At 30.0% G+C, this 18,232-nt stretch overlaps 1 protein-coding gene across 1 annotated transcript; it reads right to left on the bottom strand.

Moving 5' to 3' along the window:
- Nucleotides 1-197: 197 nt before the first annotated feature.
- LOC114731063 (transcription factor bHLH68) lies at nt 198-4,405 on the bottom strand. Its single transcript, XM_028918194.1, has 8 exons — nt 3,856-4,405; nt 3,307-3,673; nt 2,830-2,907; nt 2,432-2,497; nt 1,729-1,794; nt 1,486-1,551; nt 918-962; nt 198-785 (listed from the first exon to the last, which is right to left on the bottom strand). Exons 1-8 carry the CDS (start codon nt 4,104-4,106, stop codon nt 651-653), a joined length of 1,074 nt encoding a protein of 357 aa, XP_028774027.1. The 5' UTR covers nt 4,107-4,405; the 3' UTR covers nt 198-650.
- Between the last annotated feature and the right edge of the window lie 13,827 nt (nt 4,406-18,232).

The following is an 18,232-nucleotide window of genomic DNA, read 5'->3' as shown; positions in this document are numbered from 1 at the left end:
CACAGTCATATATAATAAAGACAATACTTATATCAAGTTTTTTATACCCCTTAAATTAAATTCTCTAATAACATATGACCATGTATTCTATTTTTGAAATATTAGCATTTAATTATATTTAATTATAAATCTACATAAAATAAATAAGGACATGGTTATGTGTGATTGGGTAACGTGATATGAGGGATATAAATAACTTAACCTAAATCTTTTTCCCATATGCAATAATAATTATGAAACTTAATTAACAATGCACCACCATAGATCTCAATTAACTAATCAATAAACCTAATATATTAATAACAACAACATACAACAAGAAATAAAGAGCCTGAGATCAGATCTCTGCATGAACAAGGAGTAAGTAGTAGTCTTGAGTAATTAATAATAATTAATTAACATGGGGCTACCTAAAAATACTTGTGAAAGCACACATACATATATTACATTAATTATTAATTGTAATATATTTTATCCAGGAATGGTGTATATCATCATGAGCAATCAGCCTTGAAATTTTTAGCAGATTGACTGCTCATGATATTATACCATATCCATGAATATGTTTATATATTTAATTGATAATAATCTCTCGTAATTGTGTGCTTCAATCAACCCCATTAATTAATTAATTAGGATTAATATATAATTCATCGAAAGCCTCCTCCAAGAGCTGGAGCCCAGTAATCAGCTCCATTATCACTCCCAACTTGAAGTGTGCATGACACTGGAACCAAACACAACCCTCTGCTCTTCAGGTCCTTCTTTGCTTCCTCCTGTAATTCCTGCAATAATTAAATTATTAATTAATTAAAACGTTATATTAATTCAATATTCAATTATTAATAAAAATGGAAGCTGGGCTAGGAGCTTGAATTTATATTCAAAAGGAGAACGGATGCCATGAAAAAGCATACCTGACCAGAGTCTTCAGGGAATATACAATTCTTCTCTCCTTGAACCTAACAAAATAATTAAAAAATATCTCCATAAATCATCACTTAATTAGTACCAAATAATTAGCCCCATACACATCCAATGAAGAAAGAAGCTACAAGAAGGTGCAGAGAGAGAGAGAGATTTTTATTATTCCTGCTTTGAGAAGTGAGTCATATGCTTATGACAAAATAATATTAAAAAAATAAATGTACAAAAAAAAAAAGGAGACACCTCTATGAGATCCTAAGAAATGAATATAATCTCTACGATTACTTATTTTTGTTGTCATTTCCTACATCAAAACATATGATTTGTTATGAGATTTTTTTTGGTAATCACATAATATAATATTTTTGCAAAGAATTAGTAAACACTTTTAAATTCTACACACACATTATGAAGAACCATTATTCATAAGTCTTAAAAAGTGCAATTAATTAATTTGCTAAAAATATAATCTCATAGTCCAGCTATATAGTCTATCACTCTCAAATACACACACACACAAAAGAGGAATTAAATGTGGGAAGGCACTATATTTCTTACAGAGTGTTGCTGCCTCATGTTTGATGATGATGATCCAGTGGTGCCCAAGTATGGTAAGCTAAGGGCCTACAAGAGAAAAGAATATTGAGAAATTCAATATTATAAAGATAAATTAAAAGGGGCATTAATTTTATATACACACACACACTAATTCGAAAGAAACAATGTGAATGGAACTTTTACAGCGTGCTATATCACAGAGACATGCTTGTTTGAAATAAGCAAGAAAGAAAGAAACATCACCTCAATTTGACTCTGGAGGAATCTGATGTATCCTATTGCTTCTAACAAGACAGACGCTGTATCAGTCTGCAAAAGTGAAAGAAACCCCACACCCACTATTACTCAATTATCAACATTTATTTACTATTCCTTAAAAAACAACCACAACATTAACAAATATATATATATATTAATATAGTTCACTGTCTGGATTTCTCCTTGTCGGTGTGTCATGAGTACCAAGCCCGGAAGTCTCATCTCAGAAATAGGGTTTAAAAAGCTAGGACTTCTCTCGGTAATACTGCTTTCGATTCTAAAACATAGAAACTATATAATTACTTTACATAAATTAAACATATTAGTTAAATTAGTTATTTACATAAAATATTAATTTTTTTAAAACACCTTTTTTAATAATTTGTATTGGAAATGAAAACCATCCCATTAATAAGATAGTTTAGAGAGAAAAAAAATTATAAATTTGAGAGATAATGGATTGAGATTTTACATTTAGAACCAAAATAAATTCCTTAATTAGTTTTTACATTTAGAATTGGAGGGAGTAGATTGAAACTTGTATTCATAATACACATAACGGTGATATACCCAATAGCCCCTGCCACCGTAGTATGTATATTGTATCGATTATGTAAATGTACACGGTTGGTGAGGATCTAAGTATTAATTCAAATGAATAAAAGAAATTAGAAAGTTTAATAATTACCTTTCCAAAGGGGGAAACTAACTGATGAAGGGCAGTAATTCTGTCACCTAATTTCTCCTTTCTAACCTGAAAATGTGAGAAGAAGAGGATAGAATAGAACGACTCAGGAGTCAGAGACTACTGGCACATGCACATGTGCTTGAAAGTTAGTTAAGTTATTTGTGTTTGATTCGTGTGTGCAGATAGACATGAAGGAGAAAGAGATAAAGAATCGTCATGATTGAGAATTAGCCAAACAAGAAAGACAATAGTTAGCACCCACATGATGATGTTTTTCGTGTGTGCTTATGTGGTTTGTCTCAACATGTCTCTCTCAAAAAGAGTTTGGGCCTTTGAGGTAATTAATTGGAAGTTTCTGCATAGACTTATTATCGTGTGTATATTGGCTCTTGTATTACCTTGAAGGTAGAAGACTGTGTCGTAGATGGTTGAACCCTAGCTTTCTTCACTGCCCCACCACCTCCATTGCTGTTATACTTGAAGAAAAGAAAAGGAATGATCCAGTCAAATTTTAAATTAAGCAACTTTTTTCCCACAAACAAAATCTAAAGTTACAAATTTTGATATGTACGATTTTAATAACCGAAAAGAATTGCCCCTGATTCGCAAAGATTCATAGCACGATCAATGTCTCATAATTGTGTGTTTCAAGAATTTCTTCCTGGAAATTATGTGTTTGTAACAGAAAAAAAGCGGAACTAAACCCGTTACAAAGTTTTATTTACCGTTAGAAAAGAAAAAGATCACTTTTTTTCTTGACCCCATTGCTGAACAAAAGCAATATCACAAAGTTCTTTTCTTTCAAAAAGAAGAAGTGGAAGATTCTTACTAAATTAATCGCGGTTTACAGAGTGAAATCTGAATAAGTTTGTTACCTCAGAAGATCGATCTGGAGGAGGATGCCTAGCATCTGTCTTACTGCTAGAGAAATCCAGCATGTTGCTGCTGAAAGTTGTGACACAGGATTTTGGTGAAGAAGAAGAAGCAGCTGGAGGATGAGGAGGAGGCACTATTTGATGATGATGAGACCAATTAGCAGCGCCACCTCGGCCACCGGAAGCCGCCTGAAACTCTTCGTTACTGTTATTGCCGCTGCCGCCAGAACCGCCGCCATGTCCTCCTCCATACACATAACTATTCACCGATGAGCTCTCTTGCTTCACATCCACAAGAGCAACATTTTGTGCCTGACTCATCAGCACTTGCTCCTCCCAGTTTCCCAGTTTCTTATCTTCTTCACCCCTATATATACATATACATATATATATATTAGCCAGATCGTTTTCAAAGTCAGATCCTTCAATCTCAGAGATAACCTCAGTGCTACTCAAGTAGAATTGTCTAGTTATTAGTGTGTATGAAATGAAAGATATATATATATATAGAGAGAGAGAGAGGGAGGGAGGGAGGGAGGGAGATATTACATGAGAAGTTGGCTCCAGGACTCAGGAAGCTGATCTTGATTTGCATGCCAATTAGAAGGAAAGGGAAGAGGAGATGAAGGAGGATGTGGAGAGAGGAAGTTATTGGAAGAAGGAGAAAAGAAGAAAGGAGAAGAAGAAGGTGGTTGTTGATGAGAAATAGGAGGCCTCATATTATGATTGATGTTCCACCAATTAGGGTTCCCGGCTATCATTTGTTGCACCGGTGAGCTCTGAACAACACCTCTATTCATCTCTACCTACTAGCTCCCTTTCCTTCTTCTTCTTCTGCAAACAAACACAGATTCAAACAAAGAAATTTTCCCTTTCACTTTCCCTTTCTTTCTTGCTTTCTCTCTCTCGTACAAACTTCCTGATGAGAGATCTTATTGGTGTTAAGTATATAGCTAAATGAAGGAAACAGAAACACTAGTCATTGCTTGCGCTCTTGGTTTTTGAGAGAATTTAATTTGAATAATCATAGAGTTTTGAGAACCTTTTGTCTTTGTTCTCTCTCTCTCTCTCTCTCTCTCTCTCATTTTTTTTTTTCAATTTGTTTTCTTTATTGTCTTACTTTTCTTCTCTTTCTTTCTTCCTTTCATGGCTTTCTTTCTTCTTCCTATACTTTTTCATTCCGCCTCGCTCGCGCTTGCTTTTTGGCTTAGCTTTATCTTAAAGTGGGACAGAAAAGGTGGTAGCAATTCCCATAATTAAGAAAACCCAAGTATTTTATCCTACCAATGTCACTCTCGAGTGCACCAATTTTCTATCCTGTGTGCTCACGTGGCTTCCTCTCAGCCCTCTCCTTATATTTTACAATCCTCATTGAACTACACATTCATTTTATGCAAGATGATTGAGACGATGTTTGGTTTGTGGTTTAATTACAAGACCTGCTAATAATAAACTTTTAAATGAAAGAGTTTGGCTACCCAACTTGTTTGGTTAATCCCCCCTTTGAATTGATATTAGAGGATGCAAATCTGCCCTTAAACCCAGGTTCACAAAGCATCAGTGTGGACCTTGCACCTCCATTTTAATTTATGTTATTTAGCCAATAAAATTGATTCAAAATTAACTAGGTTTGCAAGCTCTAATTCAGATGCATACTGTCCTAAGTAAATGTAAAAACTAATTGAGATGTCTGCTTTGATCCTAATGGTGAAACTCAATTTATTTTGTCTCCTAAAGAAGGGTTTCTATATAAGGTAGTTTTTCATTACAAATTACAAATGATTAAAGGGGGTATCTTATATATTAAGAAAACCAATACCTGGTTTTATAAGTAAACAACTCCATTAATTTCTTGAATTTCTACAGTAAATTAGTTATATAGTTCTTATATTTAGAATTAAAAAAAAGTACTAGAAAAAAAGTAATTACTCAATCTCTGGGTGCAGATTCGGTTTGAATAGTTATAAAGAGAAAGTAATAAAGGTCTTTAAATGGGGAAATTTTGACTTGCTTAAGTTAATAAATACAATTTCGTACGTACTTTCTTATCCAAGCTAGCTTGACTACTCAACTTTAATTCATGATTGCTCATTCCATTAAGAAGTCGTCAGTGTTCTATATATGAGTCTCTCCCTTTGTAATATTATATATTTTAGGATGAAAAAGTTGGAAGTGAGCTACATAATTTTGACTTGTTATTCCTTTATATATATCTTAATAAGCTAAGGGTGTACGTGATTTGTTTCAAATGTAATTCTATTTTGAGAAAACGACATTATAGCAAAACTTATCAGTATGAAGTGTTGCGTGTAATCATAACTAAGCTTAATTATATAGAGAGGACATACAAATTACTTTACTATTTTGGAGAAAAATCAAACCCTCAAATCAATATATATAATCTTCAACGTAAACGTTTTGATGATTAAAATTTGCTATTAAAGGATATATACATATAGTATGATAATGACTATATATCATGCATGTATTATAAATAAGAACAGGTTAAATTAATCAACATAACTGAAAGATGTACGTATTCTTGAAATGTTAATCTTTTTTTGACCCTCCAATTTGACCAAACAATAAAATTCTCTCCAAGCAAATAAAGGTGATGCACCCCATTTAATTTAATGAATCATATTCAATTAGCGTAGTGATTTAGGAATTTCATTTAATGAATGAGTTACCTGTAAACAAAGTATACGTGTGTGCAAAACAACAATCGATATAAATAACTGGTTAAATTATTTATTTTATTTAAAAATTCATCTATTTATGGACAGTTGCACAGACAATCGACGAAGAAAATTACTTCTATACCAGTTGCGCTTACCACCAATATAAAAGGGTAAAATCAGTTTTTTAAGGTTAAGGTATAAATCTATCTGTGAAGTATTCACACAAAAGCGTTAGGCACTTGTAAATGGTTTTTTTGGATAATTTGACCCAAAAGTTTAAAATTATAATAATCTTATCCCCTATTATTAAAAATGTCAATGATCAGTATTAATATTTTAACTCTCAACATTAGTTTTTTTTAATAGTGCGAAGTAATATTGTTACGTTTTTAAATTTAACTATAAATCTGACCCAAAAAAAAACTTTTTGAGTGTCTAGCTTCTGAATAAAAACTTTTGCAGCAAATTTGCACTTTGATTCTTTTTTTAAAAAAAATAAATAAATCGTTTTTACCCTGGGTGAATCAAGTAACTCGTGTAAAAAGTCACTTTTCTTATTAATTACCGTAGCATATGTACGTACGACATATATATGGAGGAAATCGTCTAAAACCGTACCACCACTTTGTGATTATATAAAGAAAGAGCCTCCTTTTTGAAAACTACATATGACTTGCAATAAAGTTGAGGATCACTCAGCAAATATTTGTTTATTTATTTACAAGGTAAAATTAAAGATGTGTAGGACAATATATAATTTTGGTAGATAATAAAAACAAAAGAAAAAAGCTTGGAGAATCTTAGACGCAAGAGCAATTTGTGTGTAAAGACCACGTTCTAGTTCTATTTCTATGCAAACCAACCTTTGTATTATTATTGTCACTATTACTACTAGGCTAAACTAAAGTATAAATTTAATCCTTCAACTTTATACAAGATTTTAATTTAATCACTTAACTTTAAAAAGTATATTTTTAGTGTTTTAGCTCTAAAATTAGTAACAAAAAATGATGACATTGATATCTTAAATGTTGATAAAATATTCTGAAATACTAATATTTTAATTTTAATTTTCAAAACAACCATATTCATTATTAATAAAAAAACATGTTTTAAACTTAACAATTTTAGGATTAAAAGATCAAAAATATACTTTCAAAAGTTAAGAAACCAAATTAAAATATTGTATAAAATTATAAGACTAAATGTATACTTTAGTCCTATTATTATTAGCTAGGTTTATAATTATTAATAATTAAATTATTGGAATATAACGTTTACCTGAAGCAATCATAAATATGTGTTAGTTTAGTTTGAAGACCAATTGTGTTACCTTCTTTTTCTTATTTTCTACCTTGTGATTGATTTTAACGTATAATACGGAGCAAAAGTCATAGACAAGTCAAAAAAACCTAGTTGATGAAGGATTCTATCATTGACCCATCAAAACATTGCTTCATAATGCTGTCAACGACCACACTGTTCTTATGATTTGATATGTTCCTTAGCTCCTTAGCTATAGCCAGGTTACATTATTTACCCCTAACTTCTTCTGATGTTGAAGCTGCATTATTTTTGTAAGAAAACCTTTTTTTTTTAAATTAAAAAAAAAACGCACGAGATCTCATCAACTATAAGTTCTTTTTCTTCTTAATTAAAAAGGCATGTACTACTAGCCGGAGATTATAAGCGGAATCAAACCCATGACCTCTTATACTTACAGGGAAATATCTTCCTTCTAACTTATATATCCTACCTATAACCTTTAATATAAGAGTTACTTTAACTTATAATTTGGTCTTAAACATAAATCTCCAATTCATTTTATCTCTCATATTTATCTATTTTTTTCAAAGTAATCTATGTAATAGTTGTACATGTTAAAAGTTTCACCAAATGGTAATTATAACTAATACATATAACTAGCAAGAGTATTATAGGAAAAACAACACCTATTTAATTATTACAAATAACTAACTTAGCAAACTTTTTTAATCTATTTAAATTAATTAATTAGTTCTTATATTAAACATCAGAAGTCGTACAAGATAAGAAAAGTATATTTAGAGACGCTGGTGCATAAAATAGGACAAAACGTGGTGATGAAAATGGATACGTGTGTGTGTAGAGAGAGAGAGAGAGAGAGAGGGAGGGAGGGATAAGGAGAAGGACCAAACAGATACATACCACTACCACGCTTACCAAGGGCTCAAAATATAAAGCATGGATGGACGACATTCCTATTGTTTGTTCTCCCAGAAAATTATTACCAATTTCCGAGAATTATCGTCATCGATATCAAGTAAAATTTGTATCCATTCTTTAAAAAAATCTAGGTAAATGAATATTTAATTATAACTTCTTTTTGCCGTCGAATGTTTAATTATAACAAGAAAAGAAATATCCCCATAACATATAATAGTATATATGAGACTAACTAAAACCGATGAAAGATAGAATTATTCCCTAGGCTAGTTAGCAGTCCAATATGAGAATTTGGTCGACAGACAGACATTCCCTTGAAACACATTTTGAGGTCACAACCAAACAAATGAACCCTTAAATCTCGAGCTTCCACCCACAACCCTGAATGTTTATTCCAACCCCCACATAGGATTTTAAGTACATTTTTTCTAAATTTAAAAAATTTAAGCAATAATATTCCTTTTTTACAATTCCTTTCCCGTCAAGATGTAAGTCATATTTTAAAATATGGGTAAATTTGAGAATTTATTTCATTTTCAAGTAAATTTAGCAACATAACAATCTCTTCTAGATCCAACGGGAAGGTGCACATATCCTCTATTCAGTTAGAATTATAGTATAGGGCAGAGCTTTAAAATCCTATTTAATTCATCTGAATATATCGTAAAGGTAAGGCAGTTCTTAATTGCAATGAGGCATTAGCTTGCATTTGATTTTCTTGGATAGCACTTTATTACCGTTAGTTTCAATGAGGGGGGAAATTAAAAAAAAATCACACTTTTTTTTTTATATATTTAAGGATATCAATTATTATTACTCTTTAAAAAATCATAAAATCAATTAATTTTACCCTGTAAATGGAGACAGTATTGGTTAAAGTTTAAGTTTAATAAAATTTTTTGGCCAAAAAAAGGTTTAATGAATTTAATTTCTTAAGGGGAACAATATATATATTACCTCATGTTATTAATATAAGAGCTAATTGACTAATTTAAACGGATTAAGAAAATTAGTTAAGTTAATTATTTGTAATAAATATGTGTTATTTTTCTTAAAATACCTTTGCTAATCAAATGTTATTTGATGAAACATTTGACATGTGCGGCTACAAGGACAACCTTGGAAAAATAGATATATACTACCTTTAATCCTTAATATAAGAGCTAGTTGACTAAATTAAGTAGATTAAGAAAATTAGTTAAACAAGTTATTTGTAATAAATATGTGTCGTTTTTTTCTAAAATATCCTTGCTATAATCAAGTGAATTGGCTAGAGCTCCTATTATTTCAATGACTACTTTTGAAGAAAAAAAGAATAAATATAAGAGGCAAAGTGAATTGGGGTTTTATATTTAGGACTAATATAAAAACCAAACTAGTTCTTATATTAAGGACCGGAAGTAGTATAAGAGACAAAATAAATTGTGATCTTATAATTATAACCAAATTAAAAATCAAAATAGCTCTTATATTAAGGATCAAATGTAATATTTAATTTGATCCTAAATAGAAGTCTTCAATTCACTTTATTTCCAATATTTATCAATTTTACTCTCAAGTAATTATTTTTATCAAAATATAGCTTCAATGCATACAAGGCATTTTAGAAAAGATAATATTTATTTATTATAAATAACTAACTTAAATAATTTTTTTAATATCTATATATTAGCTATCTAATTGTTATATTAATTACAGGACGAAAGTATTATACCATAAGTCAATAACGAGGATGAAGATGCGGCATATACTTATATTGGTGCGACCGTACTGCCTAATGCTTGTCGGAGGCGCCATGTCTTTACATAGCACACCCCATCTTGCTGAGTCTCCCACTCTGCAATTTCTTATTATATCTTGTTTGGCTTTCTTGCTTGTCTTCCCCAGAAACAAACACGCCCCAGAACACGCCATTTCCTCCTTGTCCTCACATTCTCTCTCATTTATTCCCCACTTCCAACCCCCCTCTCTCCTCTTGTTCCTTATTTTGTTCTTAACTCTATAACATTGCATACCGCTTCCAATCTTATATAAGTTACCTGTAGCTCATACTTACATATTAAAAAATACATTAAACTAATAAAATTATTTTAAATTTATTTTTATAAAAGTTTTATCCTTCTCTTCTCTGTATATTTACAGATCATTCTTACATTTCTTTATTTCTTTCTCTCTTTCATGCATACCCATGCTAAAGAAACAACAAAATATGACAAAATCTTAATCTCTAGCTATGACAAAAGCTTGATCTCTAGCAATTGGGTGGATCAAGAATCCATAGTGCACCAAAATGCCATCATAAATCATGGGAATATACACTTCATCCATTCTTATTTACTACTAACTCCGGTCCTAAATATAAGCCAGTTGGGGTCCTAAATATAAAACACTAATTTACTTTATCTCTCAAATTTATAATGTATTCTAAAAAATATTCCTATTAATTGTAGGCTATTCATATTTCTACTTAAGTGTTATTCCACTATACATGATTGAATAAGGATAATTTAGAGGGCAAACTCAAAAAAAAAACAGAAATAATTCTCACGTTCATAGATTTTGTTTTGCTTTTTTTTTTGGTTGGTATGTGTGTTTTCCCTGTGAAGATAAAATGATAAATAAAGAGCGACGGATGAAAATAATTAGAGCGTTAACATGTGCATTTACATTTAAAGCAAACATATTAATTAGTAGTAGCATCAATTGTTATACATTTCAACGCATTATATCAATTGCTGTATATTTCAACGCATTAATTGAAGGTGTAGATTTAACCAATAAAAGTGATGTAATTATATGGGTGGGGACGTGGGGTCCAAGTTTGTGTGATGATGATAATGATTATTATTTTTTTTTAACTATGTGTGGAAATTTATTAATCCTTACTCATTTTCGTGCACAAATTGTGGTCTCCGTTGGTAATTTGTCTTTCACGTACCAAAGCTAGGAGCACTAAACTCCCCCTCTAATTTTATTTATAAGTCATTTCCAACATATTTTATTAGGATTAATAAAAACCTTAAATCTCATTAATATATATTGTTTAACTTTTATACATTTTTTAATAAAATAACAGTCTACACTGTTAAGCGTTAAGTATTACAACTTAGCCCTATAGTAATTATAATAGGAGACATATTATGCAAATACTTTGCAATGGCACAATTTAAAGTTAAAAGAACAGTTGGATAAATTAATAGTTGATCATGACCCCGTAATAGATAAATTTTAGTGTGTGTGTGTGTGTTTGTTTCTAAGATCTAACGGCACAAACGGGTGATGAAAGAGTACTACTATATCTTTTCTTTTGATACACAGAGTACTACTATATCTATTTTGATGTTACTTTAAAGCTAAAGTAATTAATAATTGGTGTCATTTAATTTTGGTTTTACGTTTAATTTGCATCTTGCACACTAGCCAGGCTTAATTATGTTATATACTCCCTCCATTCTTTATTATAAGAGACATTTGATGTTTATGGCATGTTCCTATATATAAGAGACACTTAAAAGTTGTCTTTACTTTTTTGTATTGATTTCCTATTTTACCCATATTTATTGTCTCCAACTCACACACACTCTCCCTCCCACTTCTCTTTCTTTCAATAATTTAATCGTTCTTTCTCATGCTCTCTCTCCTTATTAATGAAGGTATTTTTAGAAAAAAATTATATTTTTTACACATTAATTGTTCTGAACTAATTTTAACTACTTTTTTTATCAACGTAATTCGGTTATTTGTCTCTTATAATAAGGAACGAAGGGAGTATTACCCTATCACAAGCATTGGATTATTATCAAAATGAGAAACTTTAAGATAAACATGGCTGGTCCATTTAAAAGATCTTTTAAGACAAAGGAAAAAGTGTAAGCAATGGTTAATCATGTGAATGCATATTAATTAATTAATTATATATGTCTTTATTTGCTTGTTTCATTATTTAAAGGACATGGTGAATCTTTTATCATGGTAAAAATAAATGAAGAAAACGAAATTGAAATAAATTTTTTATATCTTTTTTTTAATCAATAATTTCCGCACAACTTCTTTGTTGAAAAAAGAAGTGGTGGATATCAAAAATTATATAAATAATTTTTTTACTTTATATATTTTTGCTTATATTTCTTTATAGTCCACCCCAAGCTTAAATCAAGGAGAAAAAAAAATGTTGTAACATTGTCCATAGTGAATATAAAACTCTCTCGAATCTTTTCATATATATTACAGATCTCTATTACAAATCACACACACGCGCACACACACATCAAAAAGCCCCAAAATCATGTGATCTTAAAAAATGTTTATTGATTAATTTATACTTAATTTTTTATAATTTTTTTAAAAAGGATTGGATTGTGGAAAATTGCTTAGAGTGATTAAGAATATATCAAGATGATCCCAATACGGCTTTTGTTGGAAGGGAAGGCAGCTTTTTAGGGGGAAAAGCAAGAGGTAGCCTTATTCCCACTTTTTCCCACTCTTTTAATTAAAAAGGGGGGGAACCCTAGCTTTTTACTTTCAGAAAGAAAGCTTATAAAAAGTTGGAATAATCAATAATAATATTGTAACAACTTGGTTATCTTCTAAGATAAGAAACAAAAGCACATAATATGCATATAAGTTAATTACTACAAAACTCAAACATAAATTGATTTTTGATTTTCATGCCTCTAAATTGCCTTAAATTTCATGCAATAATATCTCATTACTTTACAATTATTGGATTGAATTTAATAATTCAAATTTCATAATTTTTATGCGTACTCCATTAAAATTTAGTATGAATAATTTAAAGATGTAGTAGAGAGTAGAGACTTAATGAACATAAACTGAGTGTAAGATTAAAAGTGAAGGTTGGTTCTTGGCCATAACATAAACTTTGGCAAAATGTTAAAATATATATATAGCTGATTTTATGAGTGTTGAATTTTAAAAAAACCGGTATTTTTTTTTTGGCAAAGGCACTATTTAATATATGATATCATTTTTTGGCCAGAAATATATGATATAATTGATTAATTTAAATTTAAATATTGTTACATCCAACTTATACCTAGTATCATAAGCTTTATGAATTTTAGAAGATTATTCTCTTCGAACATTTTTAGATTATTTAAAAGAAACCAATAGATAATATCGAGGATCAATGCCCGGATTAACTTAATTGTCGGGAAAATGACATAGTCATATTAAATACTTTGCTCACCGATTTGTTGTCATTTAAAAAATTATGGTAGGAATAATGTTGGCAGACAAATAAAAGCCAATATCTCAGTAGGGATTCAAAGATTTTATTTTATTTTTTTTTAAAAACCCTTTGCATCGTTCTGTGTAGAAAATTGACAGTTCCATTTCTCTATTTCTTAAAATAATAATAATTCCCCCCACTTTATATTCTATCTATTTTTTAAAATCTTTTAAAAAATGTTTAAAGGAGGCTAATTTTCGTACTTGCTTTTTTAAACCTCACACGTGTCAAAACCACGTGTGTTCAAAGAGAACGAAAGTCAAATGAGAAAGTAATTAAAGGAATAAACTTTATTTGATCCTATCCCTTTTGGCTCCCCTAATTAATCATTAATTGTGTTTCATTTCTATATCTTCGCGATTAAGACTCAAGAGTCTGTCTGAAATGTAAAATACCATGAAATAGAAAAAATTATAAAGTTTAATAAAAAAAAATCTTATTAAGTTACGAGTCAAAATTTAAAAAAAAAAAACATTTTTGGTTGAATGGTGATAATATCTGTGAAGGATCTTAATTATTTTAATCTTTGTATAAAAAGGGATTAAGAGAAGGAAAATTTCTCTGCAAACCTAATTAGTATCTTAAATTTTCACTTGAAGCAACGTGGCAGTCCATGTATATTTCCAAAAAAGGGTGGTGGATAACGGATTCTCCTCATTCAATATAATGAGTACCATGTATTCATCACTGTGATAAAATATGAACCGATCAAAATATAATATAAACAATCTACATTTAAAATTTTTATTTGTAACTTTTTTAACGATAGATTTAATTTTTTAAAAAAATGTCAGTTACAAGGTTATAAATTCTATATCTATTAGAAGAAAACATAATTTAAAACATATAAAAGATTAAAATTAAATATAGACCATTTAAAATCAATCTAAATGGCTCAGATTAAGATGAGCACTCTATACTAGCATGAGATGTACGCTGGATAAATAACGCTGGAGTAATAATCATAAATTCATTTTGAATTGCAAAATTTCATTTCCAACATGTCCCAAAATCATAAATTCAACTGGCACTGTTTTTTCCCCATATTCCTTTGAGCTTTTTGGTAACAACCTTTTAGAAGGGTTTTCGTTATAGAGAAATAAATTTGATTTGGTTAAAACCAATTAAGATTTAGACTTAGGGTGTGTTTGGATAGAATCCAAACCATGGTTTCAGAAGTGCTTTTACGGATTACGAAGTAAATATGTGGAGGAGATTATCTCGTTTTGCGGAAAAGTGCTTCTGAAACCACGGTTTGGGATACCCAAACAGGCCCTTAATAGATCTGACAAGTCGACTCAACGGGTCAACTCACTGTCCCAAATTAAAATTGCAAAGCAAACAATTACATAAGATCAAAATCAAACTAGGGTCTAGGAACAGCAACTTTTATAGACCAAAAGTAGGGAAAATGACACTTTGGTCTTTGACGTTGATTGACAACCCTAACGAACCAACCAATGAAATTTCATACAAGTCAATACTTTCACTGCAATTTTCTCCTCCTTTTTATTTTGGACAAAGTAACATCATAACTCTGATTTCTCAGTCTTATGCAACATCCTGATCTTACTATAGCGTGTTAAGAACTTTAATAACCCTCTGGTTTTAAATATAAACATATTTTATAGTATAAATTACATAATAAAATTAGTCTTATATTTAGAATCTAAATAATATTATTTTCTTAGTATATCCAACACTTTTGATATATCCTGTTACATACAGTGCCGCCCTAATCTTATTTATATATAGTTTAGGCCTCTAGGGTGCTAGATTCATTATTATAAATAAGATTATGATATTGGATGCAATTGAGAAATAATATCAAGGCACTCAATGCCACTTCACCCTTTAATTTTTTTTTTTCAATTATAAATGATGAAGCCTTATTATTGACATAATTTCTAAATAATAAAACTTATTTTTGAAATTTTATATGGTTGATTGAGGTAATATATGATACGCAATTTTTTAGTCCAGCTTGATTTTTTTCACACTAAAATTTTGCCTCATGAAATTTTTTTGTTCCGAGGTTATATCTTAGTGCTGATGATAAAATTACAAAATTTGAAAAGAAAAACTAACATGCAATTTTCACTGCATTCTGATGGGTTCGCCAAAACCTGTGACCGAATATTTTGATAGTTTTTATAGCGACTCTTAATGAAAATGTAAGAATCATTTTTCTATAATACTTCTCTGCTCTTTAATATAGAACCTAGTTTGAGAGTTAATGTTAGTTCAATATGTAAGATCTATTTCACATGTTTATCAATTTTTTTAAAAATTAATCTTATTAATATTATCTCAACAATAATTAAGTAAGTAAGGAAGGAAGGGAATTAATGAAAATGATTAGAATGTTTTAAAAAAAATATTATATTAACCAATTTAACTAGCATCATTAATCTACTCAAATTAGTTAATTAAGTCTTACATTAAAAATAAGAGGAGTGTTATAGAAATCAGATTATTAAGTCCAGACTAATTTGGATTAAGAGAGATCAGCTTATTCAGGTCTAGTGATGATTTTTTTCATACAAAAGATTCAAATTTGAGACCAAAGCATCAAACTACTATTTTATATTCAAATCTAAGACCAGATCATCAAACTACCTTTTTTTGTCCTGTTATTCACCACCTAATAAAAAAGACTCACGTACCAATTACATTCATAGAGAGTCAAACTCACAAGCTCATGTTTAAGAAAAATTTAACAGAAGTGTCAAGCATTATTGGACCAAAAAAATCCCAAAGAAGCATCAAACTACTTGGATCATTATACATTAGTCATGCGTGTGTGTCCTATTTTTTAACTTTTAATTTTTTTTTGGACACAGTAGTAGTAGTAGTAATGGAAAATTGTTCTTTTGGTTCTTATAATTTTAACATATTTGTAACTTGGTCCCTATACTTTGACCTAATACAACTCAATCCTTATAATTTTGACTCAATTGTAACTCAATCTTTAAAGTTTGATTCGCCGCAATTTAGTTCCCATACTTTTAACCATTTTATAATTTAGTCTTTGTATTTTTGAAAAATTAAGTTATATATATAATAAAAGGAGGGACTAAATTATAAAATGGTTAAAAGTATAAATAGAGACTAAATTATAAAATAGTTAAAAGTATAGGGACTGAGTTATAATTGAGTCAAACTTGAGAGACTGAGTTATAATTGAGTCAAAATTATAGGGAATAAGTTGCGCTGAGTCAAAATATAAGGATTGAGTTACAAAAGAGTAAAAATTACAGGGACTAAAAGATTAATTTTTTTCTAAGAATAATAATAATTTTTTGAGAGAAAAACAATGTGGGCCCGGAGTAGGAGGGATCATCCATTGAAGAGTTCCATACGGACAGAACTACTTTCTATTTGGGCTTTTCATGAGTGACAACGACTTAAAGTATTTGGACTGTACTGCTCAATTCTAGTGCGTGTGGGCCCAATTCAGGCCCACTGTGTCTCTCTCCCTACAAAAAGCAGTAAACGACACCGACCTCTCCCCTTTGCTCTGTTTTTTCTTTAGTTTTTTTTTCTCTGCTAAAAAAAAATCCAAATGTGGCCCCCACACTGTAATTATTTGCCCCACTTGTCTCTTTTATTATTTTATCTTATTTTAGTATAATTCTTTCGTTGCCTTCAAAACATGTAATTTCTACGTCATCCGCGCGTCAACAGTGACGTTTCTAATTGCCCACCCGACCCGTTTGAATTTGGATAATTAGTTTGGACCGATCGCCCGGTGGAATATTCTTGTTTCACTCGGATTTATTGATAAAGAATTAGTTGTGGAAATTCAGTAGCTTATTGAATTGAATTTAAGGGGATGTTTATAGTTCAATGATTTATTAGGGTATTAGAATGGAATTATGATAAATTTAAATATATTTATATAAGAAATTATAAGTATTGAAAGTGGGAATTAATTGGAATAAAAATTGAAATGATGATTAGCAGAAAGGAAAAAGAAGTACGCATGAGAATCTCACCTAACGTCATGCCACTAAGCCTTTCAATTTTGGATTACATACACATGGGGTTGGATTAAAATAATGGAGGGCTTGAAATTAATAAATTGAATTGACATAAAATAAGAAAAATGGAATGTGAATGTGCATCACGAGCATGGGGAGTGACCCTGGCTTTTCTTCTCTCTGTTTTTTTTCTTTTTAATAAAGTTTGGATGAGTGTGTTGTGCGAATTTGTAATTATATAAAATTTAAAAAAAAAAAGGAAAGAAAAGCAAATTAATCCCCAGGTGTTTGCACCAAGGGGGAGGATGGCTCATCATCTTATCATAAACCATGTAATTGTGAGATATCTCTCAGTAACGCATGATCATGTTTTGTTTAATCTCTTGTATTATATTGAAAGTCGGATGATTCTTGCCCTGTAGATTTAATATGTTGTTCAGAGTTTATGTGCAATTTGATAGAGATGAGGATAAGTACTAGTATTCCAATTTCAAATCACTTAATTAAGTGTCGCTTAAATATAAAAAAATTATAAATTCCTAATTAAACATGTTTTCTTCGTATATATTATTGAATATGACAATATAATCATATTGTTTCTAACATATGAATAGTGGCATGCATTAAATTTTAGGAAGAATTACTGTGAGGTTTCCAGAAAAGAATTTAATTATCAAAAACTCTTATTAACAAGTGTTAGCACAACCTGTTATCATTTTCTACGTTCTAACTTGTTATCACATACTCTTCATTTGTTAATAGACTTTTAAGTAATTAAATTCTTTTATTAAGACTCAATAGTAATC

Source organism: Neltuma alba, unplaced genomic scaffold (genome assembly GCF_004799145.2).
Source record: "Neltuma alba isolate B1F8T4 unplaced genomic scaffold, ASM479914v2 tig00012799_pilon, whole genome shotgun sequence".
Lineage (NCBI taxonomy): Eukaryota > Viridiplantae > Streptophyta > Magnoliopsida > Fabales > Fabaceae > Neltuma > Neltuma alba.
Note: the sequence above shows the minus strand (reverse complement) of the source record. Positions and strands in the feature narration are given on the sequence as shown.